The 25405-nt window shown below is 38.8% G+C and overlaps 1 protein-coding gene across 1 annotated transcript; it reads right to left on the reverse strand.

Moving 5' to 3' along the window:
* Positions 1-9402: 9402 nt before the first annotated feature.
* Positions 9403-10866, reverse strand: LOC119692009 (beta-1,3-galactosyltransferase 5). Its single transcript, XM_038110985.2, has one exon. The coding sequence runs from the start codon at positions 10614-10616 to the stop codon at positions 9552-9554; it is 1065 nt and encodes a 354-aa protein (XP_037966913.2). The 5' UTR covers positions 10617-10866; the 3' UTR covers positions 9403-9551.
* Between the last annotated feature and the right edge of the window lie 14539 nt (positions 10867-25405).

Here is a 25405-nt window from a genome sequence, read left to right on the forward strand (position 1 = left end):
GCCATATCTGCCGAAGAACCGATAACCATTAGGGTAGACGAGTTCTCGAGTGGAGACCACGAACAGGCAAACGCAGTGTGGGGCGCCCTCCTGCCCGTTGGACTGACGACCTTAGGCGGGCAGCCGGTAGTGGTTGGATGAGGAAGGCCGAGGGCCGAGTGTTGTGGCGCTCGTTGGGAGAGGCCTTTGTCCAACAGTGGATGATTATTGGCTGATGATGATGATGATGATGAAATATTACGCTTTGTTTGCAAAATATAACATTGGCAATCAGTATTTAAGTTAGAATAATTATTTACTTCTGTAATTTTAGTTGTTATCAGAATATGTAATTGTCCCACCAACTATTAGCTTATAATGGAAGACCTGTTATTACCCTTACTCACAAATTATGTAACTTAGATTAAGTTTTTTTTAATGTTACGCTGTTGGTTTTCATAACTAAATAAATAAATAAATAAATTGGCAAAATATTTTATTCTCAAAATATATCCAATATACTGGTCATATCTGCCGAAGAACCGATAACCGTTGGGGTAGACGAGTTCTCGAGTGGAGACCACGAACAGGCAGCAGCGAGCATAGGATTCGATACTATTTTCGAATCTACACGAAGGGTCACATTTACCAAACGCTAAACGTATTTAAATCAAATTTTAAATACATTTTGTACTAACTGACAGACGTATGATATTCTACCAAACGCTAAACGTATTTAGCGTTTAGCGTTTGGTGAAATTCCACCTAACATATGGAAAAAACAAATGTCACTTTTGGAACTAACTTTGCCTTACATTTTGACAGTGACAGTTGACGATACGCAACGTTAACGGAGGTTCGAAACTTGTGCTCACGACTGTCAAAAAAACCAAGTCTCGTAACTCAGTTGTTATACGGTAAAAAGTTGTGAGATCCATGTAATACCTACCAAGTCTTATCCACGCACGCATCTCATTCTTAAAAATATTTAATGTTTTATATAAATATATTGACTTGGTCATCGCACTAAATAATTTAATTAACGTGTTTACATGTGTCTCTGACAAGTATTGTTTTTGATGGGATCTCATTTCTTTTTGTATTTTGTAGACAGTTCTACTTTTTTTCTTTTCGGTATCTTCTAGGTACGTAGGTGCGTTAACTTAGTTTGGTAGGTACCTACCTACATAAATCGCAAACTTGAGGTAAGAATCAAGAATCTTTATTTTTGGCTACGTAATGTAGGTACGTAATGAATAAACGTAACTTTGATACTTCGTACTGCATCAAATTTCCCTAATTAAATTTCAACCTTAGTATCCAATACACAAAGTTCATTGTACCTACATTAAGAAAATTTGACTATAAGTGGTAGCACTGGTAGCCTGATGTGCTTTGTCCGTAGGTAGGTAATCCATCCTTTGCGGATTTAATTTGCATTACGGGTATGTTTTGCTCGATTTGGCAGGGGCACTACCGTGCGCCTATATTAACTTGATGGGGGCACTGCCGTGCCCCCAGATATGTGATTATGAAATTATTTAAGCTGTTATGAACCTATCTAGAAAACTGGACCAAAATTGAAAAAAATTACTGGAGTTGGTGGGGGCACTGCCGTGCCCCCAAGTATTTTACTTTTTCCTTGATTTATACACCAAACACTACTTATATTCCAAATTTGAAGCTTCTAGGTCTGCTAGAAGTGCCTTAGAATTTTTATGATCGGTGAGTGAGTGAGTCAGTGACAACATTAAAAAACTTTGACCCGTTATAATTCTTAAACTACTGTTTCAAATTTAATGAAATTCTAAATATACCGTGTCTTTTTACAATGCCTGCATGGTTTTTGAAAATTCAGTCTTCTAGTTTTATCCACAACGAAGTTACAGGGGGTTGAAAATGGCCTGAATTGCTTCCAGAAAAGGATGGTACGGCCGTGCCGCTTTTTTGCTCGACTTGGTGCCTCCAGATTGGTTTGTAAAGTTCGGGTCTTACAAGGTAAGTAGGTACCTACTTATTAATATTTATCTATCTATATCGTATCTCCTGCGAATTGAGTCTAATCTTGACGGCTGAATGGTGTAGTGGTTAGTGGCCATGACTGCTATGCCGAAGGTCACGGGTTCGATTCCCGGCTGGGGCAGATATTTGTTTAAAGACAGATATTTGTACTCGGGTCTCAGGTGTTGATATTTATATATTTAATATGTATCTATGTAGGAATGGAACATTATCATTTATTATTATTTGGATGAACAGAGTGTGTGAAGAAAGAAAGAAAGTATCGATAATTGTCTATGAAAGGAAGTTGGACTCGATGAATGGAGGATTAGCAAAAATGTAATTGTGCTCAAATATAAATAATTATTTTAAAAGATGTTTTACCTATAATAAACGAGATTCAGTGATTAAATCAGCTTGGTTCTCATTTCCACCGCCTGGTCCCACATCTATCTATATATTTGTTTAGATATATCAGCTGTCCGATACCCATAACACAGGCTCTGCCTAGCTTGGGGTCGGATGGCCGTGTGTGAGATGTCCCCACATATTTATGTACTTATACAATTACGAAAATGGTTAATTGAAACTTGGCATATGCGGTCGAACATAGGGTTAAGTCTCCACTAGCAGTCGCCGTGGCCGTATCGGCATGGAAGACATCATCATACATGTATGTACCTACAGGGTTCCGAATGTAAGCGTTGGAACATACCACACGGACGTTGGTAGAAATATCTGAGATTAAATATTAGTTTGGTACAGCTACCGTACCATCGCCGATATGGCCGATACATTAGAAATGAATAATCTGGCGGCGGCGCCCGCCTGTCAAACATCTGTCAAATCCATACGAGTTACGTCAAATTTACAAGCGAGAGACGCTGTTTGGTGGAGGTAACCCTCAGGTAACCCCACTACAATAGGTGCATGCCTAGGACAAGACACTTCTTCGTACTATATACAGGTTCTTCAAGTGAAGCAGAGCACCGCACATCGACCTACCAGATACCAAACAGGTAAGTATAGATATTGGTAAGTACCTAACCTATCATAAATACTGATTACTGAAATCAGACCTAACACTATTGGAAAACAGGCGGGCGGAGAACCAGTAAAAAGCAAGTGTTCCGGGCAACGGCGTTTATTGGAATGAATTTGAATCGAATGAACGTTACAAGGTTAGCTCACTGAACTAGTGATGGAACGAATGAAAGTATTGTGATTGACTGAGTATAGACTACAATTTTTGTAATACCAACAGTCCCCCTCAAAAATTTGAGTCTTATATTATTATATTATACATTGCAAATTACCAATACTTACATAACAATCATCATCAAATTACAGTTAAATCATTCAATTCACACATAGTATAATCTTATCTTAGATTACAATTAACCATTTTAATATGATTTTATTTAACCCTTAATCAAATATAGGGAAATTATTTCCCACTTGGTCTGAATCGAAAAAAATATTTTTATTTTTTTACTGGTTACTCTGATCAATATCAACATTAGAAACAAAATAATCTTGATTAAATTTTAAATTTTATTAATGCCAACACTTTAAAAAAAACCGCAAGCTGTCATCGAACGTCAATGTCAAAATCACGATTTCAATTTTTCTGTGTAAAAAACCGGTTCTCGTGACGATATTTCAAAATTTTTGGAGAAAAAAATCTGCTAATTACCTAACCACAATACTATTGTAAACTTAACTTGTTTTACAAATGGATTTTATGGTGATTGGCACGGTAAAACTGGTGTTTCTTGCTTTTTCGTAGGTTCAAATAAGTGGGAAATTATTTCCCACTGTTTGTTCCTGCAGTAAAAATATACTAAATTTATCTATACATAAAATATAATGTAACTTTATTGAACGAACTAATATGTATGGTTTTTGATAAGTATAAGCGGTTTATTACTCCAGATTCTTCTTATTTATTTGCAGCATTTTGAAACAATTATTAAAAAGAAACGTAATATCGCTTACTACGAAGAATTTAGAAGAGACTGTCGAAAACATAGCTGAAATTTCTGATTTATCAGACACAGATTCGGAAGACGACTCATGCTATGTCAACAGTATTAATTCTCCTTCCGATAGTTACCTCAAACAACTTGCATACGACTGCATATTTCCTTATTAAAATATTGTTCTTAATACTATTGTATCATTTTATAGTTTTTTTTCTAAAACAAAAAAATATTTATAAAAAAACAAGCAAAGTAGCGGCAACTAGCTTGTATAGAAACTGTAGTAAATATTGATTAAAATTTGTGATCTGTACCGGATAGTGGGAAATAGTTTCCCACTTGATATTATTTTGCTTAACAATCACGAATAGTGGGAAATTATTTCCCATAGCAAAACCCCCCTTTCCCCCCACTAAAAAAAATTTAAAACATTTTTTTCGTAATCTACGGACCCAACTTACCTAAAAACCATACATGGTTTACATTTTTATCAAAAAAAATCATCCATTTGATTAAGGGTTAATTTACATATTTTAATCATTATTATTTTAATCAGTATATTTACAATAATCTTAATTTATTTCTTAATTCTAGGAACTTCACTGATTGCACCATTTTTGTGAAGATATCAGCTAGTTGGTTTCCTGTGGAAATATGTTCTAGCTTTATTACCTTTTTAGCAATCTGCTCTCTAGTAAAATGAAATTTTATGTCAATGTGTTTTGACCTTTTGTGATTAGTGGGATTATTGGCAATACATATACAACTATTGTTGTCTTCATATATTACAATCGGCTGTTTTATTTGAATAGCAATACTATTTAATAAGGACTTAATCCAAATTGCTTCTCTCACAGCTTCAAACAGGGCCATGTATTCAGCTTCTGTTGAGGAGGCGGCTACTGTGTTTTGCTTTCGTGTATTCCACGATATTACACAGTTTTCAAACACTTGGAAAACATATCCTGTTGTGCTTTTTCTATCCAGTTCATCGCCTGCCCAATCAGAATCTGCATACCCTACAATCAATTGCCTGTAATCACACTTCTCATAGGTTAATTTTAAATTTACAGTTCCTTTGATATACCTTAACAAATGCTTTAAGCACATCCATAATTCTACATTGTTTTTACTTTGATATCTACTCAGTATGCTAATTGCTGCACAAATATCTGGTCGCGTACAAAGCATCGCGGACATGAGGCATCCTATGACATTCCTGCAGGGAGCCTCGTGGTGCTCGTCTGAGTTTAGAGCAGTGTGGTCTAGTTTTGCCGGGAAAGGTGACTTTGAAGGATTACAGTCACTCATGGAAAATTTGCTTAAAACATTTTGTAGGTATATCGATTGATCTAATGTAATAGTGTCTCTAGTCCTTTCTATTCTTATACCTAGGAATAGTTTTATTTCATTTAAATCAACCATATTGAATTTTTGCATTAAACAATCTTTATACAGTTGTAGATTAGTTTGTCTCTTTGTACATAAAATCAAATCATCTACATATAATACTATATATACATTATCATCTATACATTGTTTATCAAGTATGTACAGGCATGGATCAACTTCAGAACTTTTAAAACCTAGTTCTTTGAGAACATGATCGAAACGTTCATACCAGCATCGTGACGATTGTTTTAAACCGTATAATGATTTATTTAGCTTGCAAACCTGATTCGGTTCAGCCGAGATACCTTCAGGTACTTCCATGTAGATATCCTCTTTAAGAACTCCATTTAAAAATGCAGTTTTAACGTCCATGTGATGAACTTGTAAGTCAAACTGATTAGCAAAAGCCAGAATAAATCGAAACGTGGAGATGCGGGCTACTGGTGCAAACGTTTCGTCATAATCCTGTTGATATTTTTGAGTAAAACCTCGGGCTACTAAACGGGCCTTATAACGCGAAGGTTCTCCTAACTCATTATTTTTGATCGTGAATACCCACTTACAACTAACTATATTTACATCATTGGGTCTATTTACAACAGTCCACGTATTATTTTTATACAATGAATCCTTTTCATTTTCTACAGCTTTAAGCCATTTATCACTATCACTCCTACCATGTATATCGCTATAGGTACTAGGTAACGATTGAACAGTTGTTAATGACAAAAGATACAAATCTGGATTTTCCATTTTATTATAATCTATTGACGGTAGTTGGTGAATTCTTTCACTTCGCCTTATTTTATTTGACGAATTGGAATTACTGGCATCCGATTGATCATCGGGAAGAGATTTGCGTTTCGTGCCTGTTAGCTTTGCTGACTTGTTGTTACTGTCAGGCTTACCAACTTCGGCGGACATTACAGGATTTTGGTTAATCGGCCTTGATTGTTCAAAATTACATTCATCAAATATAATATCGCGGGCAATAAAAAACTGACTATTTTGAACGTTGAATAGTTTATAACCATTTTGTTCATACCCGACTAATATAGCTTTATAGGACTTTTCATCAAATTTAGCCCTTTTTGTTTTATCGTGAACATAGGCCGTTGAACCAAAAACCTTTATGTGACTTATTTTCGGCTTTTTGCCATGCCACATTTCGTATGGTGTTATATTTGACAGCGCTTTTGTGGGTAGTCTGTTTATTAAATAAGTAGATGTTAGTACAGCTTCGCCCCACATAGATTTATCTAACTTCGCACTTGCGACCATGGTTCTCGCCATTTCGGTCAATGTACGGTTCATGCGCTCTGACACACCATTTTGTTGCGGTGTATATGGCACCGTTAAATGATATGTTATGCCCTTAGAAACACAAAACTCTTTAAACTCATTTGAAAGATATTCTCTACCGTTATCGCAATACAGATTTGTAACCTTTGTATTAAATAAATTCTCACTCTTAGCAACAAAATCCTTAAAACATTTAAGTACCTCTGATTTAGCAGTCATCAAGTATGTTACAGTATAGTGAGTATAATCATCAATAAAAGTAACGAAGTAGTTCTTGTCATCAACGGTGGTTGGTGTTATTGGACCGCAAACATCGGAATGAATAATGTAAAGGGGCCTATTCTGAGTTTTGTTACTCTTATCTTTAGTTTTTGCAAACGGGAGTCGAGATTGTTTGCCAAGAATGCAAGGTTCACAAATTTCATCACTAGGAATAATATCACTAATTAATGAGCAATCATTTTCATCTATCAAACCTTTAAGTGTGTTGAACTTTTGTTTATTAATGTGGCCAAGTCGGCTATGCCATAATTTGTAACAATCAGAGGAATTTTGAGCCAAATTTGAATAACTATTGTTTTCGTTAACTTTGTAAGTCAGTCTGTAAAGGTTGTTAGTATGGTCACCAGTCATAATGCATTTATCTTTGTGATGTACTTGAACACCGTTGTTGGCAAAAACCACAATCATACCTGCTCGTTGCATACGGCTCACAGAAAGTAAATTATGCCGTACATCAGGTGAAAACAATACGTCATCAATTGAGCCACTTATACCTAAGTCTGTTGTTACCTTAATTTGCCCTTTACCGTAGGCTAGGATTGACTCGCCGTCCTTCGCAACGCCGATCTTCAGCGGTGAGGAAAGTTCTGTGTATGACGAAAACACATCCAGTGTGTTCACAATGTGATCGGTAGCTCCAGAATCTAGGAGAAAAGAAATTTCTGTTTTAGTAGAATGACTATTTGATTCAGGCAACTTACAATTTGAGAGCATAAAAGCGAAACTTCCCCCGTTATCGTCGCAGGGTTGCACGTGGTTCGCTGCTCGCTTGGGGCCAGCGCTGCCACTGGGCTGGTTCTGGCCGCCGCTTTGTGTCTTCTTGTAGAACCGACAGTCTTTCTTGTAATGGTTGCGCCGCCCACAGAAGTCGCAGTACATATTCGATGACTTGTAGGTAGAATTATGTGGTGCAGGAGTCTTCTTTGGGCGTTTGTAGAAGTTATTTGTATTGTCGTTTCTGTAGTAGTTCTTCTTTGGATATTTTGTCGTATATTTTTCTGTGTGCAGAGCTTTGAATTCGGTGGTAGGTTCTGCTTTTAACTTAACCTCGTGATCGAGCAAACGTGTCTTCACAAATGATAGGTTAAGATGTTCTTCTCCTAAGGTTTCTAATGCCGTGATCACCCCGTCGTATGATGTGGGTAGTGTTAAGAGTAGGTGTGACACTTTGTCCATCTCGTCGAGCCTGGCGCCAGCGGAAATGAGCTCCGTGATGATGTTGTCGAAACACGTGAAATGTTGTAACAACGTGTTATCGGGTAGCAGCTTTAGGTTAAGTAATTGCTTTCGAAGAGCTAGTTGACTAGCCAGGCTTCGTCGCTCGTAGATCTTGTCAAGTTCACATAATATAGAACTGGCCGTTGGTGATTTGGCAAAATTCAAAAATGCGTCACCCAAATATTCAATGAGCGTACCTTTTGCTATTTGATTTTTCTTCAGCCATTCAGCGTCAGGATTTTCGGGAACCGGGTCGTCAATCACCGAACTCACTTGTAATTCTTCTAGAAGGGACTTGATGCGGAATTTCCAGGTGCTGTACCGTTCGCCGTTAAACTGCAGGATGTTTCGTTTGCTTCGCGAATCCATTTTATTTTTGTAGCACAATTTAGCAGTTGGATTTTTATTTTAAAGCACGTGGCCTGGGCCCATAACCTATTGGAAAACAGGCGGGCGGAGAACCAGTAAAAAGCAAGTGTTCCGGGCAACGGCGTTTATTGGAATGAATTTGAATCGAATGAACGTTACAAGGTTAGCTCACTGAACTAGTGATGGAACGAATGAAAGTATTGTGATTGACTGAGTATAGACTACAATTTTTGTAATACCAACAAACACTAATGGCAAGCTGGGTAGGTAGGTAGGTACTCCTGTGATTGGTGGAAATGAAATAGATTTTAATTAAGTACCTATCTATGTTGAGATAGGCATATTATTCTCACATAAAAATTGACTGGAAGGAATTGCTTTTAGTCTAGTTATATCTGTCCCAGGGAGCTTCGCTTAGCCTTAAGTTTTCTCGTGGGATTCCGCAATAAACTGAAGGACTTTCAGATAAACTTTCATCACCTATTTTACCCCTTTAGGGGTGGAGTTTCTGAAAATCCTTTCTTAGTGCTCATTTACACTACCTAAGAAACCTACGTGCTAAATTTCATGATTGTAGCTTGAGCCGTTTGGGCTGTGCGTTGATGCCCAATCAGTCATTCATCACAATTCTTCTTTTATACCTACAACATGTTATTTTTCGAACCTGCCAAACTTTAAGGGGGATTCTATGAGTAATTTCATCGAGAAAAAACTCCCATATGTGGGGTCATATCTCAATATTCTAGAAATAGCGGCCATTTTAAAGTTTAGATACTTACTAAAATTTTTCTTCTTCTTCATAGAAAATCATATCTCGAGATTTAGACGCCTTACGGACATGAAATAAAATGCTTTTATCCGCAAAAAGTCACCTATATCCAATAAAAATATCCACAACTGCTAAATTGTTACATAAAATAAGTTAAAAGCACATAATCTAACAGTTTTGACTTAAAAAAAAAACAGAAAAAAAATACATTTACTTGAATAACTTTATTTGCTTGAGTTTTTTGAAATTAGAATTGTTTAGGCGTCTTCGCACTTGGTCGTCCCGTCGAGTACTTTCCGCCACAAGTGGAACTGCTCGTGGTTGCGCACCATGTGGATCGAGATGCACTTCTTTACCGTGCAGGGGTGGTGGTACGACAACGACACCCAGCTGCTCTCACTATCCGCGAACTCCGCCGCGTGTTGCCGATTAATCTTTAGTTTGCTGGCGAGCACTCCTGTCACGAAGACATCTTCTAGCCTCAAGTAGGGCTCTTGCCCCGCGGCTTTTAACAGTTCCCCCACCACGTCGGTGGTCATGAGGTAGGCGCCGCCGGTGGCGAAGTCCGGGAACTGGCTGGACGGATACTGCCGCGGCGACACGTAGTACTTAGACCACATGGTCCGGTGTGGCGACGCCTGCTCGTACACGTGCCCCCAGATTGTTCTTGTCTCGTTCTTGCGCGCGTCGATGAACTTGAGCAGGCGCGGGATGTTGATGAACATGTCGTCGTCGGTCTTCAGCAGCCGCGGCACCTTGGGGCAGTACGTGTGCACCCACTCCAGCATGGACAGGGTCTTCAGCGTCAAGTTGCTGTAAGAATCCCTCGAGTTGCCGATGATTATGTCCCCGTACAGTTCGTCTTCTGCTCTAATAGCGTCAGCTTGCGCCTCGTCGCGTGTGTGGAGACTGCCAAGTACGAAGGCGAAGCCGATGTCGCGCCTCAAAGCGGCGTGTCCCCACGAGAGTCGCACGGCTTCCCTGGCGGCGGCGTGGCCGGGAGCTGACGTCACCAGCACCAGCAGCCGGAGCGCGGCGCCGCGCGCGGGGCAGCACTCGGCGTGCGGCCGCGAGTGGCCCGCCTCGTACAGCTCGCTCGTGAGGACGACGCGGGAGTCTCTGCGGGCCGCCAGCAGCAGCAGCGCGGCCAGCAGCCCCAGCGCGGCCGGCAGCGCGCGCCCCGCCCCCGCGCACCGCGCCCCCGCCCCCGCGCGCCCCGCCCCCGCGCACCGCCACATGCCGCTACAGCTCGGCAACATAGGCGACCTGCAGGGCACATCACACTCGTCAGTATAAACAATAACATGATAATTGTGCGCCATCCCGATTGTGCTTATTGACCCTATATCATTTCATTGAAGTTTTGGTATTGATTTATTTCAGTTAAAATAAATGATTATGAAGATCCTTTGAACATGTTATGAAGTACCAAGGAAGTACGTAAACTATATTACAGTGCGACAAACTTATCTGTTCCGGTGAGAGCGAACTAAATTGATCCATATCTCATTACTTACTAATGAATTGTATGTTGTAAAAGATTAGATGGGTTTATTAACACCGCAAGAGCGAATTAACAATACGAGCACACTTAAAATCTTATGGAATTAAGAAATATTAGACATTTACGTGAGCTGTCACCGGAACAGATAAGTTTGTGGCACTCTAAGTACCTAGTTACTCTGTGTTATGAAGTTGGAATAGACGCAGAACATTATTCAAAGGGTGACAGAAATTCAAGCGTAGCTTTAGTACAGTGCCACAAACTTATCTGTTCCGGTGAGAGCGAACTAAATTGATCCATATCTCATTACCTACTTACTAATGAATTGTATGTTGTAAAAAATTACATGGGTTTATTAACACCGCAAGAGCGAATTAACAATACGAGCAAACTTAAGATAAGATAAAGATAAAAATTCATTTATTGTAAACATGGGTAAATAAAATGGTGTTACAAAAATATTAGTTCTCCATGCTTTGCACATGCTTTGCACTATACAGTTAAAATCTTATACCCCATCCACACGCTCGGCGAACAATGGCAAACAGCAAACAGCAAACAGCAAACACTGACGTGTGGATGGGTGTTTGTCGTTGTTTGCCTGTTTGTGTTTGTGTTCGCCAGTGTTCGGCATCGGTGTCGGTTTTTCTTGCCAGATCAAAGGATGTTCGGCAAACAGTTTTCTACGTATCCACACGTCTGGCAGCGATCAGTATGCGCGCTGAGCTTGGAGGAGGCGGACGTATCAACTTGCTACACTTTTTCGTTGACGCGCATTTTTTTTATGTATGTTCACCGATTACTCCGCCGTTTATGAACCGATTTTGAAAATTATTTTTTTTTTGTATTGGGTTGAGCTCCCAGGTGGTCCCATTTTTTTTTTCAGAATTTTATCTCACCCCTAAGGGTGGGTAAAGGGGTAAAAACAGGGTATGAATTTCCATTTTGGACACATATTAACCGATTCTAATGAAATTAAAAACATAAATATAGTTCTTGTAACAAAAAAATATGATGGTGACCTTGAGCTGATCTGATGATGGAAACGGAAGGCAGTCAAGGGAACTCCTCAACAGTATATAGCAACTACCTCGTGTTTAGGCTTGAATGATTCGTATTGATTAGTAGGACTTTTTGGTATCATTTGCATCTTACTTTTGATTAAAAATTATTGCAAATAAACTAAAAACTATAAAATAAAATAATAATTAAAAAGAAGAAGTCAGTTTTTTTTTTTAATTTTTATTATCGCCACCATTATTACACCATCGTCTTTGCTTTCTTCTTATTTTCCTTTTTTCTTTCTTTTGCGTTAATTTATATAATAAAAATATGTCAACCCGAAAGTAATAGCTCATCGTCCGCCGTGTTTGCCGGTTCGGAATGTTATGAGCGTTCGCCGAGCATGTGGATGGCTGTTTGTGTTCGGTGATTGTGGTTGGTGTTTGTGACTTTGTTTGCTGTTTGCCGTGTTTGTGACAAACAGCAAGCGTATGGATGGGGCTTTATAGGATTAAGAAATATTAGACATTTACGTGAGCTGTCACCGGAACAGATGAGTGTGTGGCACTCTAAGTACCTAGTTACTCTGTGTTATGAAGGTGGAATAGACGCAGAACATTATTCAAAGGGTGACAGAAATTCAAGCGTAGCTTTCATAGACTTATAGTGCCACAAACTTATCTGTTCCGGTGAGAACGAATTAAATTGGTCCATATCTCGTTACTCAATAATAAATTATATATTGATATAGATTAGATGGATTTATTTAAACCGCAAGGGTAAATTGCCATTACGGGAGAACTTAACATCCTAGAGAATGAAGAATTATTAGAAATTTACATGAACTCTTACCGGAACAGATAAGTTTGTAGCACTGTAGTATATACTAGCGTAAAGACGAACTCACAGCTTGATAAAACGTGACCAATTTTGATTTTTTCAGTCATCAGTCTGACCCATATTACTGGCTCTGCCTCGGATGGCCGTGTTTGAGATGTTACCACATATTTATTTATTTATTTTGACGGTCGAATGGCGTAGTGGTTCGATTCCCGGCTGGGGCAGATATTTGTTTAAAGACAGATATTTGTACTCAGGTCTTGGGTGTTGATATTTATATTTAGTATCTATCTATCTATGTATTTGTGTAGATATATCAGCTGTCCGACACCCATAACACAGGTTCTGCCTAGCTTGGGGTCGGATGGCCGTGTGTGAGATGTCCCCACATATTATTATTATTATTATTATTATTATTATTTTGGTTTCTGAATTATGTCAGCTCGGTATCTTCTATAAGAACCGGTGATTGATGATGCACACGGGCCTAGGCCAAGTGAGCATCATTTTCTAAAGTTGTAGATGTTTGTCTTTGAGATGGCTGGTCGGTTTGCAAGAACTTGCGAACAATTCTGCATGTATTCAATATGGCTGCTTTTTGTAAGATGGTGTAGGTATGTGTAGGAAGATCTAAGGCTTTTAATGATTGGTCTAACTGTTTCGGTATGACTCCTGTTGTTGATAATACTATGGGTACTATAGACGCTGATTTTAAACGCCACATGCGGGTTACTTCGTCTTTAAGGTCGGTATATTTGCTTAGTTTTTCTGAGATTGTGCTTTGTAGATTGTGAGTATTAGGAATTGCAATGTCTATAATCTGGGCAGTTTTTTGATGCTTGTGTATTATGGTAATGTCGGGTCTATTGAAGTGAGTGGTTCGGTCTGTTAAAATAGCTCTATCGAAGTAAAGTTTGTGTGTATTGCTTTCTAGGACAACTTCTGGAACATATTTGTAGTACGGTATGGCTGGTTGCGGTAGGAGATTGTACTTTATTGCGAGCTGTTGATGAATTATATTTGCGACTTGGTCATGACGATGTTTATACTCAGTTTGGACTATAGATTTACATGCGCCTGTAATATGCTGGATTGTTTCTGGTGCTGAGTTGCATTTGCGGCATTTATCATTCTGGGAGCCTGGTAGTTTCATGATGTGCTTCTGATAGTTCTTGGTTTCAATGACTTGGTCTTGTATTGCGATGATGAATCCTTCAGTCTCCGGGAAGAGTTCCCCGCGACGGAGCCACTCGTGCGACGCTAGCTTGTCGACGTTGGGTTGGCTCAGGTCGTGGGGGTGTCTTCCATGAAGAGATTTTCCGCTCCACTCACGTAATTTGTCGTCTTTTTCAAGTTGTTCTTCATTAGGCTGTGATTCGTAGTCTTTAAGGTTTAGGGGAGTTAATTTACTATCAGTATTTACTATTTCTTTGTAAATTGTGGATGTTTTGGCTTTTTCATGGAAGTAGTGTCGGAGCGATTGGATTTGCTTGTTATGTAGGTTCCTGATGTCTATAATACCTCGTCCACCTTCACTTCGCGGTAATGTTTGTCGTTGTATGCAAGCTCTGGGGTGATGTTTCCTAAATTTAGTCATAGTTGTGTTTACAATGCGTTGTAGGTTCTTTAATTCTGTTTTGGACCAGTTAATTATTCCAAAAGAGTAAGTTAAAATAGGTATAGCATAGGTGTTAATTGCTTTGACTGTATTTGCTGAATTAAGTTGAGTTTTTAGAATTGAGTTTAGTCTGTGTTTGAATTGTTGAATAAGTTTGGTTTTGGTTTCTTTGTACTGTATCTGTTTATTTTGACTATAGCCTAAATATTTATAGGTTTCATTTTCAGTAAGTGGTGTGATAATATCCCCTGACATGGTTTCAAAGTGGTGTTCAAAACTTTTACCTTCTTTTACAGAATTAATCCGGCATTTATCAATTCCAAAATCCATACACATATCTTTTGATAGTCGGTCCGTAGTTTCCGCTAATATATTTAGATCAGATTCATTGTTAGCATACAGTTTTATATCATCCATGTACATGAGGTGGTTAAGTTTAGTGTCACAGTTTTGAAAGTGAAATCCAGTCCGGGTATCATTTAATACATTAGATAGTGGGTTTAATGCAAGGCAGAACCACAGAGGGCTGAGGCCATCTCCTTGAAAAATTCCACGTTGTATTTTTATTGGTTCTGATGTGTCATTATTTAATTTTAATTTAGTGGTCCAGCGGTTCATGATGAAATTTAAAAATGAAATTATTTCTGGATTTATTTTATAAATTGTTAAGACTTTGAGTAACCAAGAGTGCGGAACTGAATCATATGCTTTTTTATAATCTATGTACATACTATACAGATCTTGTTTCTTCTTTTGTACTATTTTTAGTATTATTGCGTCTATTGTTAGCTGTTCTTTACATCCTTGGCTGTATTTTCGACAGCCCTTTTGCTGCTCTACCAAAATCTTATTGTTTTCAGAGTGTAAATATATTATTCGCGTAAGGCATGAGGTAATTATTTTGTAGATGGTTTGAAGACAAGTGATTGGTCTAAATTTAGCAGGGTTACTCAAATCTTCTGGATCCTTAGGTAGCATGTATGTGATTCCTGTAGTAATATATTCTGGTAACATATTCGGATTTTTTATGAAATTGTTCACAAAATTGAATAATAATGGGTGGATATGGGTGAATTTTTTGTAAAAATAGTTATGAATATGGTCAGTACCTGGGGCTTTCCAATTGTGCAGCGACTTTAATACATCCTGAAATGTGTCAATGGAGACAAATTCAAATTCCATTGATGGTATTTCCGCATGTTTTGTCTCCTCCTCTCGTATCCAATCAGCTTCCGTATTATGCACAACTGGGTTCTCCCAAATCTTTGCCCAGAATTGTTGCAACTCGCCAGGGGTCGGTGTATCATTGTGTTGTGGTTGTGATGGTGTTTTTTTTTCAGTGGTATTTCGGAGATTGCGATAAAATTGTTTTTCATTGTTAGTAAATTGTGCATTTTGTGTCTTGCGTAAAGTACAGGCCTTATATCTTTTAAGACGACTAGCAGTAACTATCAGTTTCTGTTTTAATGTGTCAAGAAAGTGTGTCAGTTGCGTATTGGGGTCCTCGTGTATTGAATGGGTTTGATAATTTTTTTGTATGTCTTCTACATTTTTTACAAGCTTTCTGTTTCTATTGCCAGCAATGTAGTGTGTTAACTTGCCTATTTTTGATCTTAAGTCTTCTACTCTGTGTTCTAGTCTGATTTGCCATTTCGGTTTTTTATTGCTATTGTTTCTATTGCTTGTATCTGTCGGAGGAAGTGTTAATTTAGTTCCATTACATTTGGCAGCTGTCCAGGCTGCACAGTACACTATAGTTTGGAATAGGCTAAATTCAATATCAGGTTTAACATAAACTGGGAGGGTTCGTTCATTAATGTATTCTACTATTTTGGCAAACTTTTTTGAAGTTTTTTGACGTGCTATGTATGGCCTTTCAGTTGGTTCAGTGTTTATAAAGAAATCTAATGCATTCTGAAAAGTTGTATCAATTTCTGGGTTACATTCGGGGTGTCTCGGTTCCGGAATTTCATTAGAGTTATCTATCATGCAGTCAGATTGTATATCATTTAAAAATACTGGCTCGTTGGGTTGTTCTGGCTGTTGCACTTCATTGGTAGGGACTATTAACTCTGCTTCAATCTCTTGCCTGATGTGGTCAAGTCTCTCCTGAGTGAGAAGTTTATTATTCATGATAACTCTTCTCTGATCTGCTATTCTTTGTTCTGAAAGGTGCGATAGGTGTGGGAATGTTTCAATGAAAGATTGGTGTAATTGTGGCCTGTATGCAGTTATATCTGTTTCTAAGTTGGTTATTCTAAAATATGCTCGGATGATGGTCTCATTGTAATCGGTAGTCCACCTCATACGCTGAGTTTGAGTGTTGGATGGTTGTGATTTGTCTGAGTTAGTTGTTTCTACTTGTGTGTTGGTCATTCTTAATTCCGTAGCTACTTCATCTTTAATCGTGTTTATAGTTTCAATAGGGAGAATTTTGTTATTTACAATAGTGCGACGTTGGTCTCCCACTCTTTGCCGCGACACTTGCATATGTGGGAATTTCTCCAGAAATTTTGTGTGAAGTGGTGGTAAATATCCTTTGATGTCTGTTTCCAGTAATGTGAGTTTAAAATAGGTACGCATGATGAATTTGTTCATTTCAACAGTCCATTTTTTGCGCGTACGTTTGCGTGTGGTGGGCTCAGACTCATAGACAGAAGACGTCTCCTGAGCAACATCCACAGGCAGTAAGCTGAAAGAAGAAGAGAGTGAAGGGGAAGAACGATATGATGAATCAGTGGCTGTAGCTGAAAAGGGGTCTGTATCAGTATCGGATAGTTCGGCTGTAGCAGATTGTTCGACGGGAGCCCGCCTGCTCAGCTCCGCGTCGCCAGTGGTTCGCATGCTGTCACATCCAGCACTGGCTCCAGATGCGCCCCGGCGTCCTCCGGGAAGCGACCTTAAATTATATCTCCTATTACCCGTATCTGGCACAGCACTGCTAACAGTGGACTGGGTCTCTCCTAATGGTGGTGATGTTCTGCTCGTTGATCGCGTCACCCTCATAAGCGGTACGTTGCCCCCCCCAGAGTACGAGGGGCAGCCCGAGCCTCGTGGCCCGGTGCGGGATTGACCAGCGCTGTTGACGCTGGGACCCGCCTGGGGTAGCTTCGTCTCTCGTTCCGCTACCATGATGATGATGACTATGGCTCCGTTAGCCGCTGGTAAGTATATGTCGATAAACGACGCCAGCGTCCGCCCCTCACGTGGCACTGATGGTCGTGCCGGACGTGGAGTTAGCTTTGTGAGGGGCTTATTATTATTATTATTATTATTATTATTATTATTATTATTATTATTATTATTATTATTATTATTATTATTATTGAATTTCTGATTTTATTCAGCTCGGTTGTTAACCGGTATTAATAATGCACACGGGCCTAAGCCAAGTGCGCATCATGTTGGGAAGTTGTTGATGGTAAAGATGGATTGTTATGTTGGGTTGGGTCATTTTGTAAGAATTTCCGGACTATTCTGCATGTGTTTAATATGGCTGCTTTTTCTAATGTAATGTAGGTGTATGCGGGTAGTTGCAAAGATCTCAAAGATTGATGTAGCTGTTTTGGTATGACCCCTGTAGTTGATAATACAATCGGTATTATCGACGCCGATTCTAAGCGCCACATTCTAGTCACTTCATCCCTGAGATCCGTGTATTTTGCGAGTTTTTCTGAAATTGTGCTCTGTAGGTTGTGTGTATTTGGTATTGCTATATCTATGATCTGGGCAGTTTTTAGTTGTTTGTGTATAATTGTGATGTCGGGTCTATTGAAGTGAGTAGTGCGGTCTGTCAAGATTGCCCTGTCGAAATACAGCTTGTGAGTGTTATTTTCGAGGACAACTTCTGGGGCATATTTGTAGTAAGGTACAGGTGGTTGTGGTAGAAGATTGTATTTGATTGCTAATTTTTGGTGGATTATATTCGCAACTTGATCGTGGCGGTGTTTGTAATCAGTTTGTACTATGGATTTGCATGCGCCTGTTATATGTTGAATGGTTTCGGGTGCAGAGTAACATTTACGGCATTTATCGTTCTGTGAGCCTGGTAATTTCATTATGTGCTTTTGATAATTCTTCGTTTCTATAACTTGATCCTGTATAGCTACCATGAACCCTTCAGTCTCCGGGAAGAGTTCCCCGCGACGGAGCCACTCGTGCGACGCTAGCTTGTCGACGTTGGGTTGGCTCAAGTCGTGGGGATGTCGTCCGTGCAGAGACTTTTGTGTCCACTCACTTATTTTCACTGCTTCTTCTGTCTGTTTTTCATTCGTTTGGGGGTTGTGGTCTTGTAGGTTTAGCGGAGTGAGTTTGTTATCTGTGTGTACTATTGCATTATGGATCTCAGATGTTTTAGCTTTTTCATGAAAGTAGTGTCTAAGCGTTTGAATTTGTTTATTATGGAGGTTTAAAATATCTATTAATCCTCGGCCCCCTTCACCACGGGGTAGGGTTTGGCGTTGAACGCATGCTCTTGGATGATGCTTCCTAGATTTGGTCATAGATGTATTAATGATCCGCTGGAGGTTTTTCAATTCAGTTTTGGACCAGTTTATGATACCGAAGGAGTACGTCAAGATAGGTATTGCATAGGTATTGATGGCTTTGATGGTATTTGTGGCATTGAGTTGGGTTTTTAAAATTGAGTTTAATCTGTGTTTGAATTGTGTGATGAGTCTTGTTTTTGTTTCCTTAGTCTGTATTTGCTTACTTTGGTTGTATCCTAAATATTTATAGCTCTCTCCTTCTTTCAGATGTTCAACATGGTTACCATCTATTGTTTCATATTCGTGCTCAAAAGTCTTACCTGCTTTAACTGAGTTAGTTCTGCATTTATCTATTCCAAAGTCCATTTTTATATCCTTTGACAGCCTATCCGTGGTTTTCGCTAGTAAATTGAGCTCGGTTTGGGTGTTTGCATAAAGTTTTATATCGTCCATGTAGAGAAGGTGGTTTAGTTTGAAGTCAGAGTTGTCAGATTTTTGGATTCTAAAACCAGTGTTTGTGTTATTTAGCGTATTCGACAGTGGATTTAATGCTAAGAAAAACCATAGAGGACTTAGTGCGTCGCCTTGAAAAATGCCTCTCTGTATTTTAATTGTATCTGTTTCTTTGTCACTAAGTTTGAGCTTTGTTGACCATTGGTTCATAATGAAATTTAGAAATGTTATTATATCCGGATGAATTTTATACAATGTTAATACCTTTAGTAACCAACTGTGAGGGACGGAATCATACGCTTTTTTGTAATCTATATACATTGTGAACAGATCCTTTTTCTTTTTTTGAACTAGTTTTAAAATTACTGCATCTATTGTGAGTTGTTCCTTGCATCCGTGACTGTATTTCCTGCATCCCTTTTGTTGTTCAGCTAGTATGTTATGGTTTTCAGAGTGTAAGTATATGATCCGTGAAAGACAAGATGTAAGTATTTTATAAATGGTTTGCAGACATGTTATTGGCCTATATTTTGCGGGGTTTTTCATATCTTCTATATCTTTAGGTAACATATATGTTATTCCTTGGGTGATGTATTCTGGTAACAATAGCGGGTTCTTTATAAAATCGTTGATAAAATTAAATAGGAACGGGTGAATGTGCGTAAACTTTTTATACCAGTAGTTATGGATATGGTCAGATCCAGGGGCTTTCCAATTATGTAAACATTTTAATACATCTTGAAATATTTCTATAGATATATTTTCAAATTCCATCTGTGGGATTTCCGAAATTTTAATTTCTTCTTCCTTTATCCACTCAGCATCCTTGTTGTGCTCAACTGGGTTCTCCCATATTTTTGACCAAAAATTGTGTAATTCGTGTGTTGGAGGCATGTCTGGGTTAGAATTTGTGTTATTTGTGTTATTGTTTGTGGTAGAGTTTTGAAGATTGCGATAAAATTGTTTCTGATTATTTGTGAATTGAATGTTTTGTGTTTTACGTAGTGTGCATGAATTGTATCTTTTGAGACGGTTGGAAGCGACTGTTAATTTTTGTTTCAGTATATCAAGGAAGTGTGCTAATTGTGTGTTCGGGTCTTCATGTACTGAGTGTGTTTGGTATTGCTTTAGTATTTCTTCTACTTTCAATACTAGTTTTCTGTTCCTATTTCCAGCAATATAATGTGTTAGTCTACTTATCTTAGCTCTTAAATCAGAAATTTTACGTTCAAGCCTAATTTGCCATTTGGGTTTCCTTTTGCTGTTTTGAGTGTTTGATGAATCAAGGGATAGTGTTAGTTTACTACCATTAAGTTTAGCAGCTGTCCAGGCAGCACTATACAAAACAGCCTGAAATAAATTATATTGTGTATCTTGTTTAATGTTTTTGGGTAGGATTTGTTTGTCAATGTATTCTATTATTTTAGCTAGTTTTTTTGAAGGTTTTTGTCGTGGTATGTATGGTCGCTCTGTTGGGTCTATGTTAAGAAAATAGATTAAAGCTGATTGAAATGTTTCTTCAATTTCTCGATTAATTTCTGGAATAATATCTGGGGCAGATGGTGAGTTCGAGTTCGTTAAGCAGTCATGTTGGATGTCGTTAAGAAAATTTGTTTAATTTGTTTCTTCTGTTGTATTATGTGCGGTTGTGCTATTTATGGTAGAGAGTAATTCCTCGTCAACTTCTTGTCTTATTTGATCAATTCTTTCTTGCGTGACAAGTTGGTTATTTATAATTACTCTTCTTTGGTCAGCTATTCTTTGCTCAGATAAATGATTTAGTTGTGGGAACCTATTAATGAAAGCTTGATGCAGTTGTGGCCGGTAGGCAGTTGAGTTAGTTTCGCAGTCGGTTATCCTGAAATATTCTCGGATGATAAATTCATTATATTCGGGAGTCCATCGTATACGTTGAGTTTGAGTTGGAGTTTGAGTGTTTATCGGTTGAGAAGTATGTAATTGTGTACTAGCGTGATGTGGTGCTGCTTGTGTGGGAATGTTTTCTAGTTCTGTAGCGACCTCATTTCTAATTTGTTCTATGGTTTCTGCAGGAAGGAGTAAGTTTCTTATAATAGCACGCCGTTGGTCACCTACTCTTTGCCTTGATACTTGCATGTTAGGGAATTTTTCAAGGAATTTTGTGTGAAGGGGTGGCAGATATACGCTAAGGTCCGTTTCTACAAAGGTTAGTTGGAAATAAGTGCGCAGAATGAATTCGTTCATTTCAGTGGTCCATTTTCTACGCTTAGATGGTTTGCCAGTGGTGGGCTCAGATTCACAGACTGGGGTAGTCTCCTGGGCAACATCCACTGGCAATATGCTAAAAGATGAAGATGTAGAGAGTGAAGGGGAAGCCCGGTATGATGGGTCCGAAGATGTCGACGAGAGTGTGTATGGCTCTAATTCCGGGTCTAATTGTTCGGCTGTAACATATTGTTCGGCGGGAGCCCGCCTGCTCAGCTCCGCGTCGCCAATGGTTCGCATGCTGTCACATCCAGCACTGGCTCCAGATGCACCCCGGCGACCCCCTGGAAGCGACCTAAGGTTATACCTCCTAGTTCGAGTAGTGGGCGCAGTATTATCGGTAGAGTTCTGCGTCTCTTTTGCTGGTGGCGACGATCTGCTGTTCGATCGCGTCACTCTGATGAGCGGTACGTTGCCCCCCCCAGAGTACGAGGGGCAGCCCGAGCCTCGTGGCCCGGAGCGGGATTGACCAGCGCTGTTGACGCTGGGACCCGCCTGGGGTAGCTTCGTCTTTCGTTCCGCTACCATGATGATGACTAGACCTCCGTTAGCCACTGGTTAGTATAAGTCGCTAAACGACGCCAGCGTCCGCCCCTCACGTGGCACTGATGGTCGTGCCGGACGTGGAGTTAGATTTGTGAGGGGCTTATTATTATTATTATTATTGTGTTTATTTATCTCGACTTTTGAGGTCGGTGTTTTTAAACTAATACTCCCGCTCTGAAACCTTCAGAGAAGAGGAGCATCAGTGTCCCCGTGTACAAAAACTGAATCTCCTAAAACCTTACTAACTATAGTTGATGTGTGGATGGCTGCCTGCTTCTGCATGATATGTATGTTTATTTTTGCTTCTAACTTATTACAATATCTATGTAGACTTTTTGCAACAATTCCAGTGGCTCCTATTACTATTGGTATTATTTGTGTATCCGTGTTCCATAACCTTGCTATTTCTTTTTTCAGAAGGTGATATTTGCTTAGCTTTTCTATTTCTTTTGCTCCGATGTTGTAGTCTGATGGTATTGTTATGTCTATTAAGTATGTTTTGTTTTCTGCTTTATCTGTATATATTATGTCTGGTCGGTTGTGTGTGACGGTAACATCTGTCTGTACCGGCATCTCCCACATTACTTTTGCTTCTTCATTTTCTTTAACTTGTGGCTGTGTTAAATCCTCCTTCCACCATAAATCTGTACTATGTAGGTTATGTTTTTTGAGCAATGACCAGTGAACATATTGTACTACGTTGTTGTGTCGTTTTGTATAGTAGGTGCCTGCTAGCTTATCGCATCCAGAGGTAATGTGTTGTATGGTCTCATCCTTAGTCGCGCATAGCCGACACCTACCGTCTATTTCCTTTCTTAGAATGTCTCTCTCGTGCTGTCTTGTAATAACTGCTTGATCTTGAATGGCGAAAATAGAAGCTTCTAATGTTGATGACACTGGCTGTTTCTTGAGCCATCTGAATGATAACTCTCTGTCTATATTATCTTTTTGAAGAACTGCCTTACAAAATTGACCGTGAAGTGGTTTTTCCTTCCAGGTGTTCACTCTCTTTTTAATTACTGCGCTTTTTATTTCTTTATCTGTGTATCTATTCTGGCTATCTAATTGTAATTCTTGTAGGTTTTCTTGTGAATCTTTGTAAATGGAGTATTTATCTTTGGTTTTGTCATGTTCTACTGTAGCTTTGATGATGTAGTCGGTTTCTTGGTCCAAATATTCCTTGTATTTAATTATTTGCGTCTTGTGCAGCATCTCAACATTAGTGAGTCCTCGTCCACCTTCTTCTAGGGGGAGATACAGTCTCTCTTCTTCTGCTTTTTGTTGATGGGCTTTATTCATGGCTAACAGTTTCCTGGTTTTCGTGTCTATTTTCTTTAAATCACTCTGCTTGTAATTAATTATTCCGAAGGTGTAAAGCAAAACTGGAACAGCATATATGTTAATGGCTTTAATAAGGTTTCGAGAATTTAGGTGTGAATTTAATAACTTCTTTACTCTTTTAAAATACTCTTTTTCAGTTTGTTGTCTAATTTCGTTATGTTCTATTTTACCTGCTTCATTGATGCCTAAATACTTATAAGATTGACCGATTCCTAAGTGTGTAAATTCTTCTCCACTTAAAAGGACATGGCCCTCTCCTTGGTGTGATTTTCTTCTTCCAGCTGTTATGTGTAATGTGTTGCATTTATCTAGTCCAAAGCTCATGCCTATGTCTTTTGTAAATATTTCAGTGCTGTCCAGTAGTACTTTCAATCCTTCCTTGGTTTTTGCGTATACTTTCAAATCGTCCATGTATAAGAGGTGGTTTACAGTTGTTCGGTCTTTAAGTCTGTATCCTTTGGTGTCATACTTGTTTAAGATTTGTGATAGTGGGTTGATGGCCAGACAGAATAGAAGCGGTGATAAGGAGTCCCCTTGAAATATGCCTCGGCGTATATAAATGTGGTCTGTTTCTACAGTGTCGTGTGCACCCTGGGCTGTCATTACCACTCTCCATTTGGGCATGACCATCAGTAAAAAGCTCTTGACAGCGTCAGGACACTCATAAAGGTCTAGCACTTTAAGCAACCATTCGTGTGAGACGCTATCAAAAGCCTTCCGGTAGTCAACCCAGGCTGTACTGAGGTTTTTCTTAGACGTGTGAGCGTCTTCCAGTATAGATTTATTAATCATGAGATGGTCTTTACATCCCCGGGCACGTCTTCGACATCCTCTCTGTTCTGGTGCTATAATGTTGTTGGATTCGCAGTGTCTATAAAGTTCGTTAGCTATTACGGATGTGAGCAGTTTGTACATGGTAGGAAGGCATGCTATTGGGCGCCAATTTTTCGGGTTCTGGGTTTCTTCACTTTTGGGTATCAGAATTACTTTTCCTGTTGTGAACCAGTCTTCTATTTCTTCTGCTCCCTTCAAAATGTTATTGTATAGCTTTGTTAAATGTTCATGCGTGTTTGTTAGGTATTTCAAGTAATAGTTTTGTATTTTATCTATTCCAGGTGCTTTCCAATTGTGTGTCTTTCTTATTGCAGCTTTAACCATGTCTATTGAGATTTCTTCAAAATCACTTTGTTGGATGTTAGTGTTGGCTTGACTTATTTCAGATATCCAGGGTGCTTGTCTATTGTATGGAATTGGTTGTGATAAAATTGATGACCAAAAGCCTTCAATTTCATCCTTGTTGGGTATTCTTTCTGGTGGTTCAGTTTTTCTGTCTAGATTTCTGTAGAATTTGTGCTGGTTTTCGTGAAATAACTTGTTTTGTGCTTTTCTATTACTCATGTCTTCATACCGTTTTATCCTTCCTGCATATGCTTTAATTCTTTGTTTGATTGTTTCAGCTGTGTTGTCATGATCCTGTTCGTTAAATATGTTGTATTTTTCATATAATTTCTCTTTCAGTTTGTTCATTTTTCTACTTGTTACGCCTCTTTTAATTTCAGTGAATCTCCCTAACTCTTTCCGTAGCACTTCTATTTTCTTCTTTATTCTTCTTTTCCATGGTGGTTCTCTATTCTTTTTTGCAGTGTTGGTTGGGTGATACGGCTTCTGGTTATTGGTAAGTATTAGTGTTTTTGCAGTTGCGTATATGATGTCATTGACTTCCCTGAGTGAACTGTTGGTGGCCAAAACTATCGGTAAGTATTCGTTTAATTTTTGTAAGTGGCTGTAAAATTGTTTGCAAAATGTCGGTTTCGGTAAGTATTTCCTATCCTCTATTGAGCCTTCTTTTGTTTCAGCTAATACCTGTAAAAATGTGAGTATGAGTGGATCAGTTTCTTCGTTGACTTCAATGTCTGTACTGTCTGTAATGTGTGGTAGTGAATTTTCTGATGTATTTGTGTTTGATATGCGTGTTTGTATTGGTGTGTGTTCTGGTGTTATGTTAACGTTTATAGGTGATTGTGTATCTGTGCGAGTAGATGGTGTTGGTGATTGTGGGATTACGTGTGTGGGTTC

The sequence above is a fragment of the Plutella xylostella genome, chromosome 28 (genome assembly GCF_932276165.1).
Source record: "Plutella xylostella chromosome 28, ilPluXylo3.1, whole genome shotgun sequence".
NCBI classification, from domain to species: domain Eukaryota; kingdom Metazoa; phylum Arthropoda; class Insecta; order Lepidoptera; family Plutellidae; genus Plutella; species Plutella xylostella.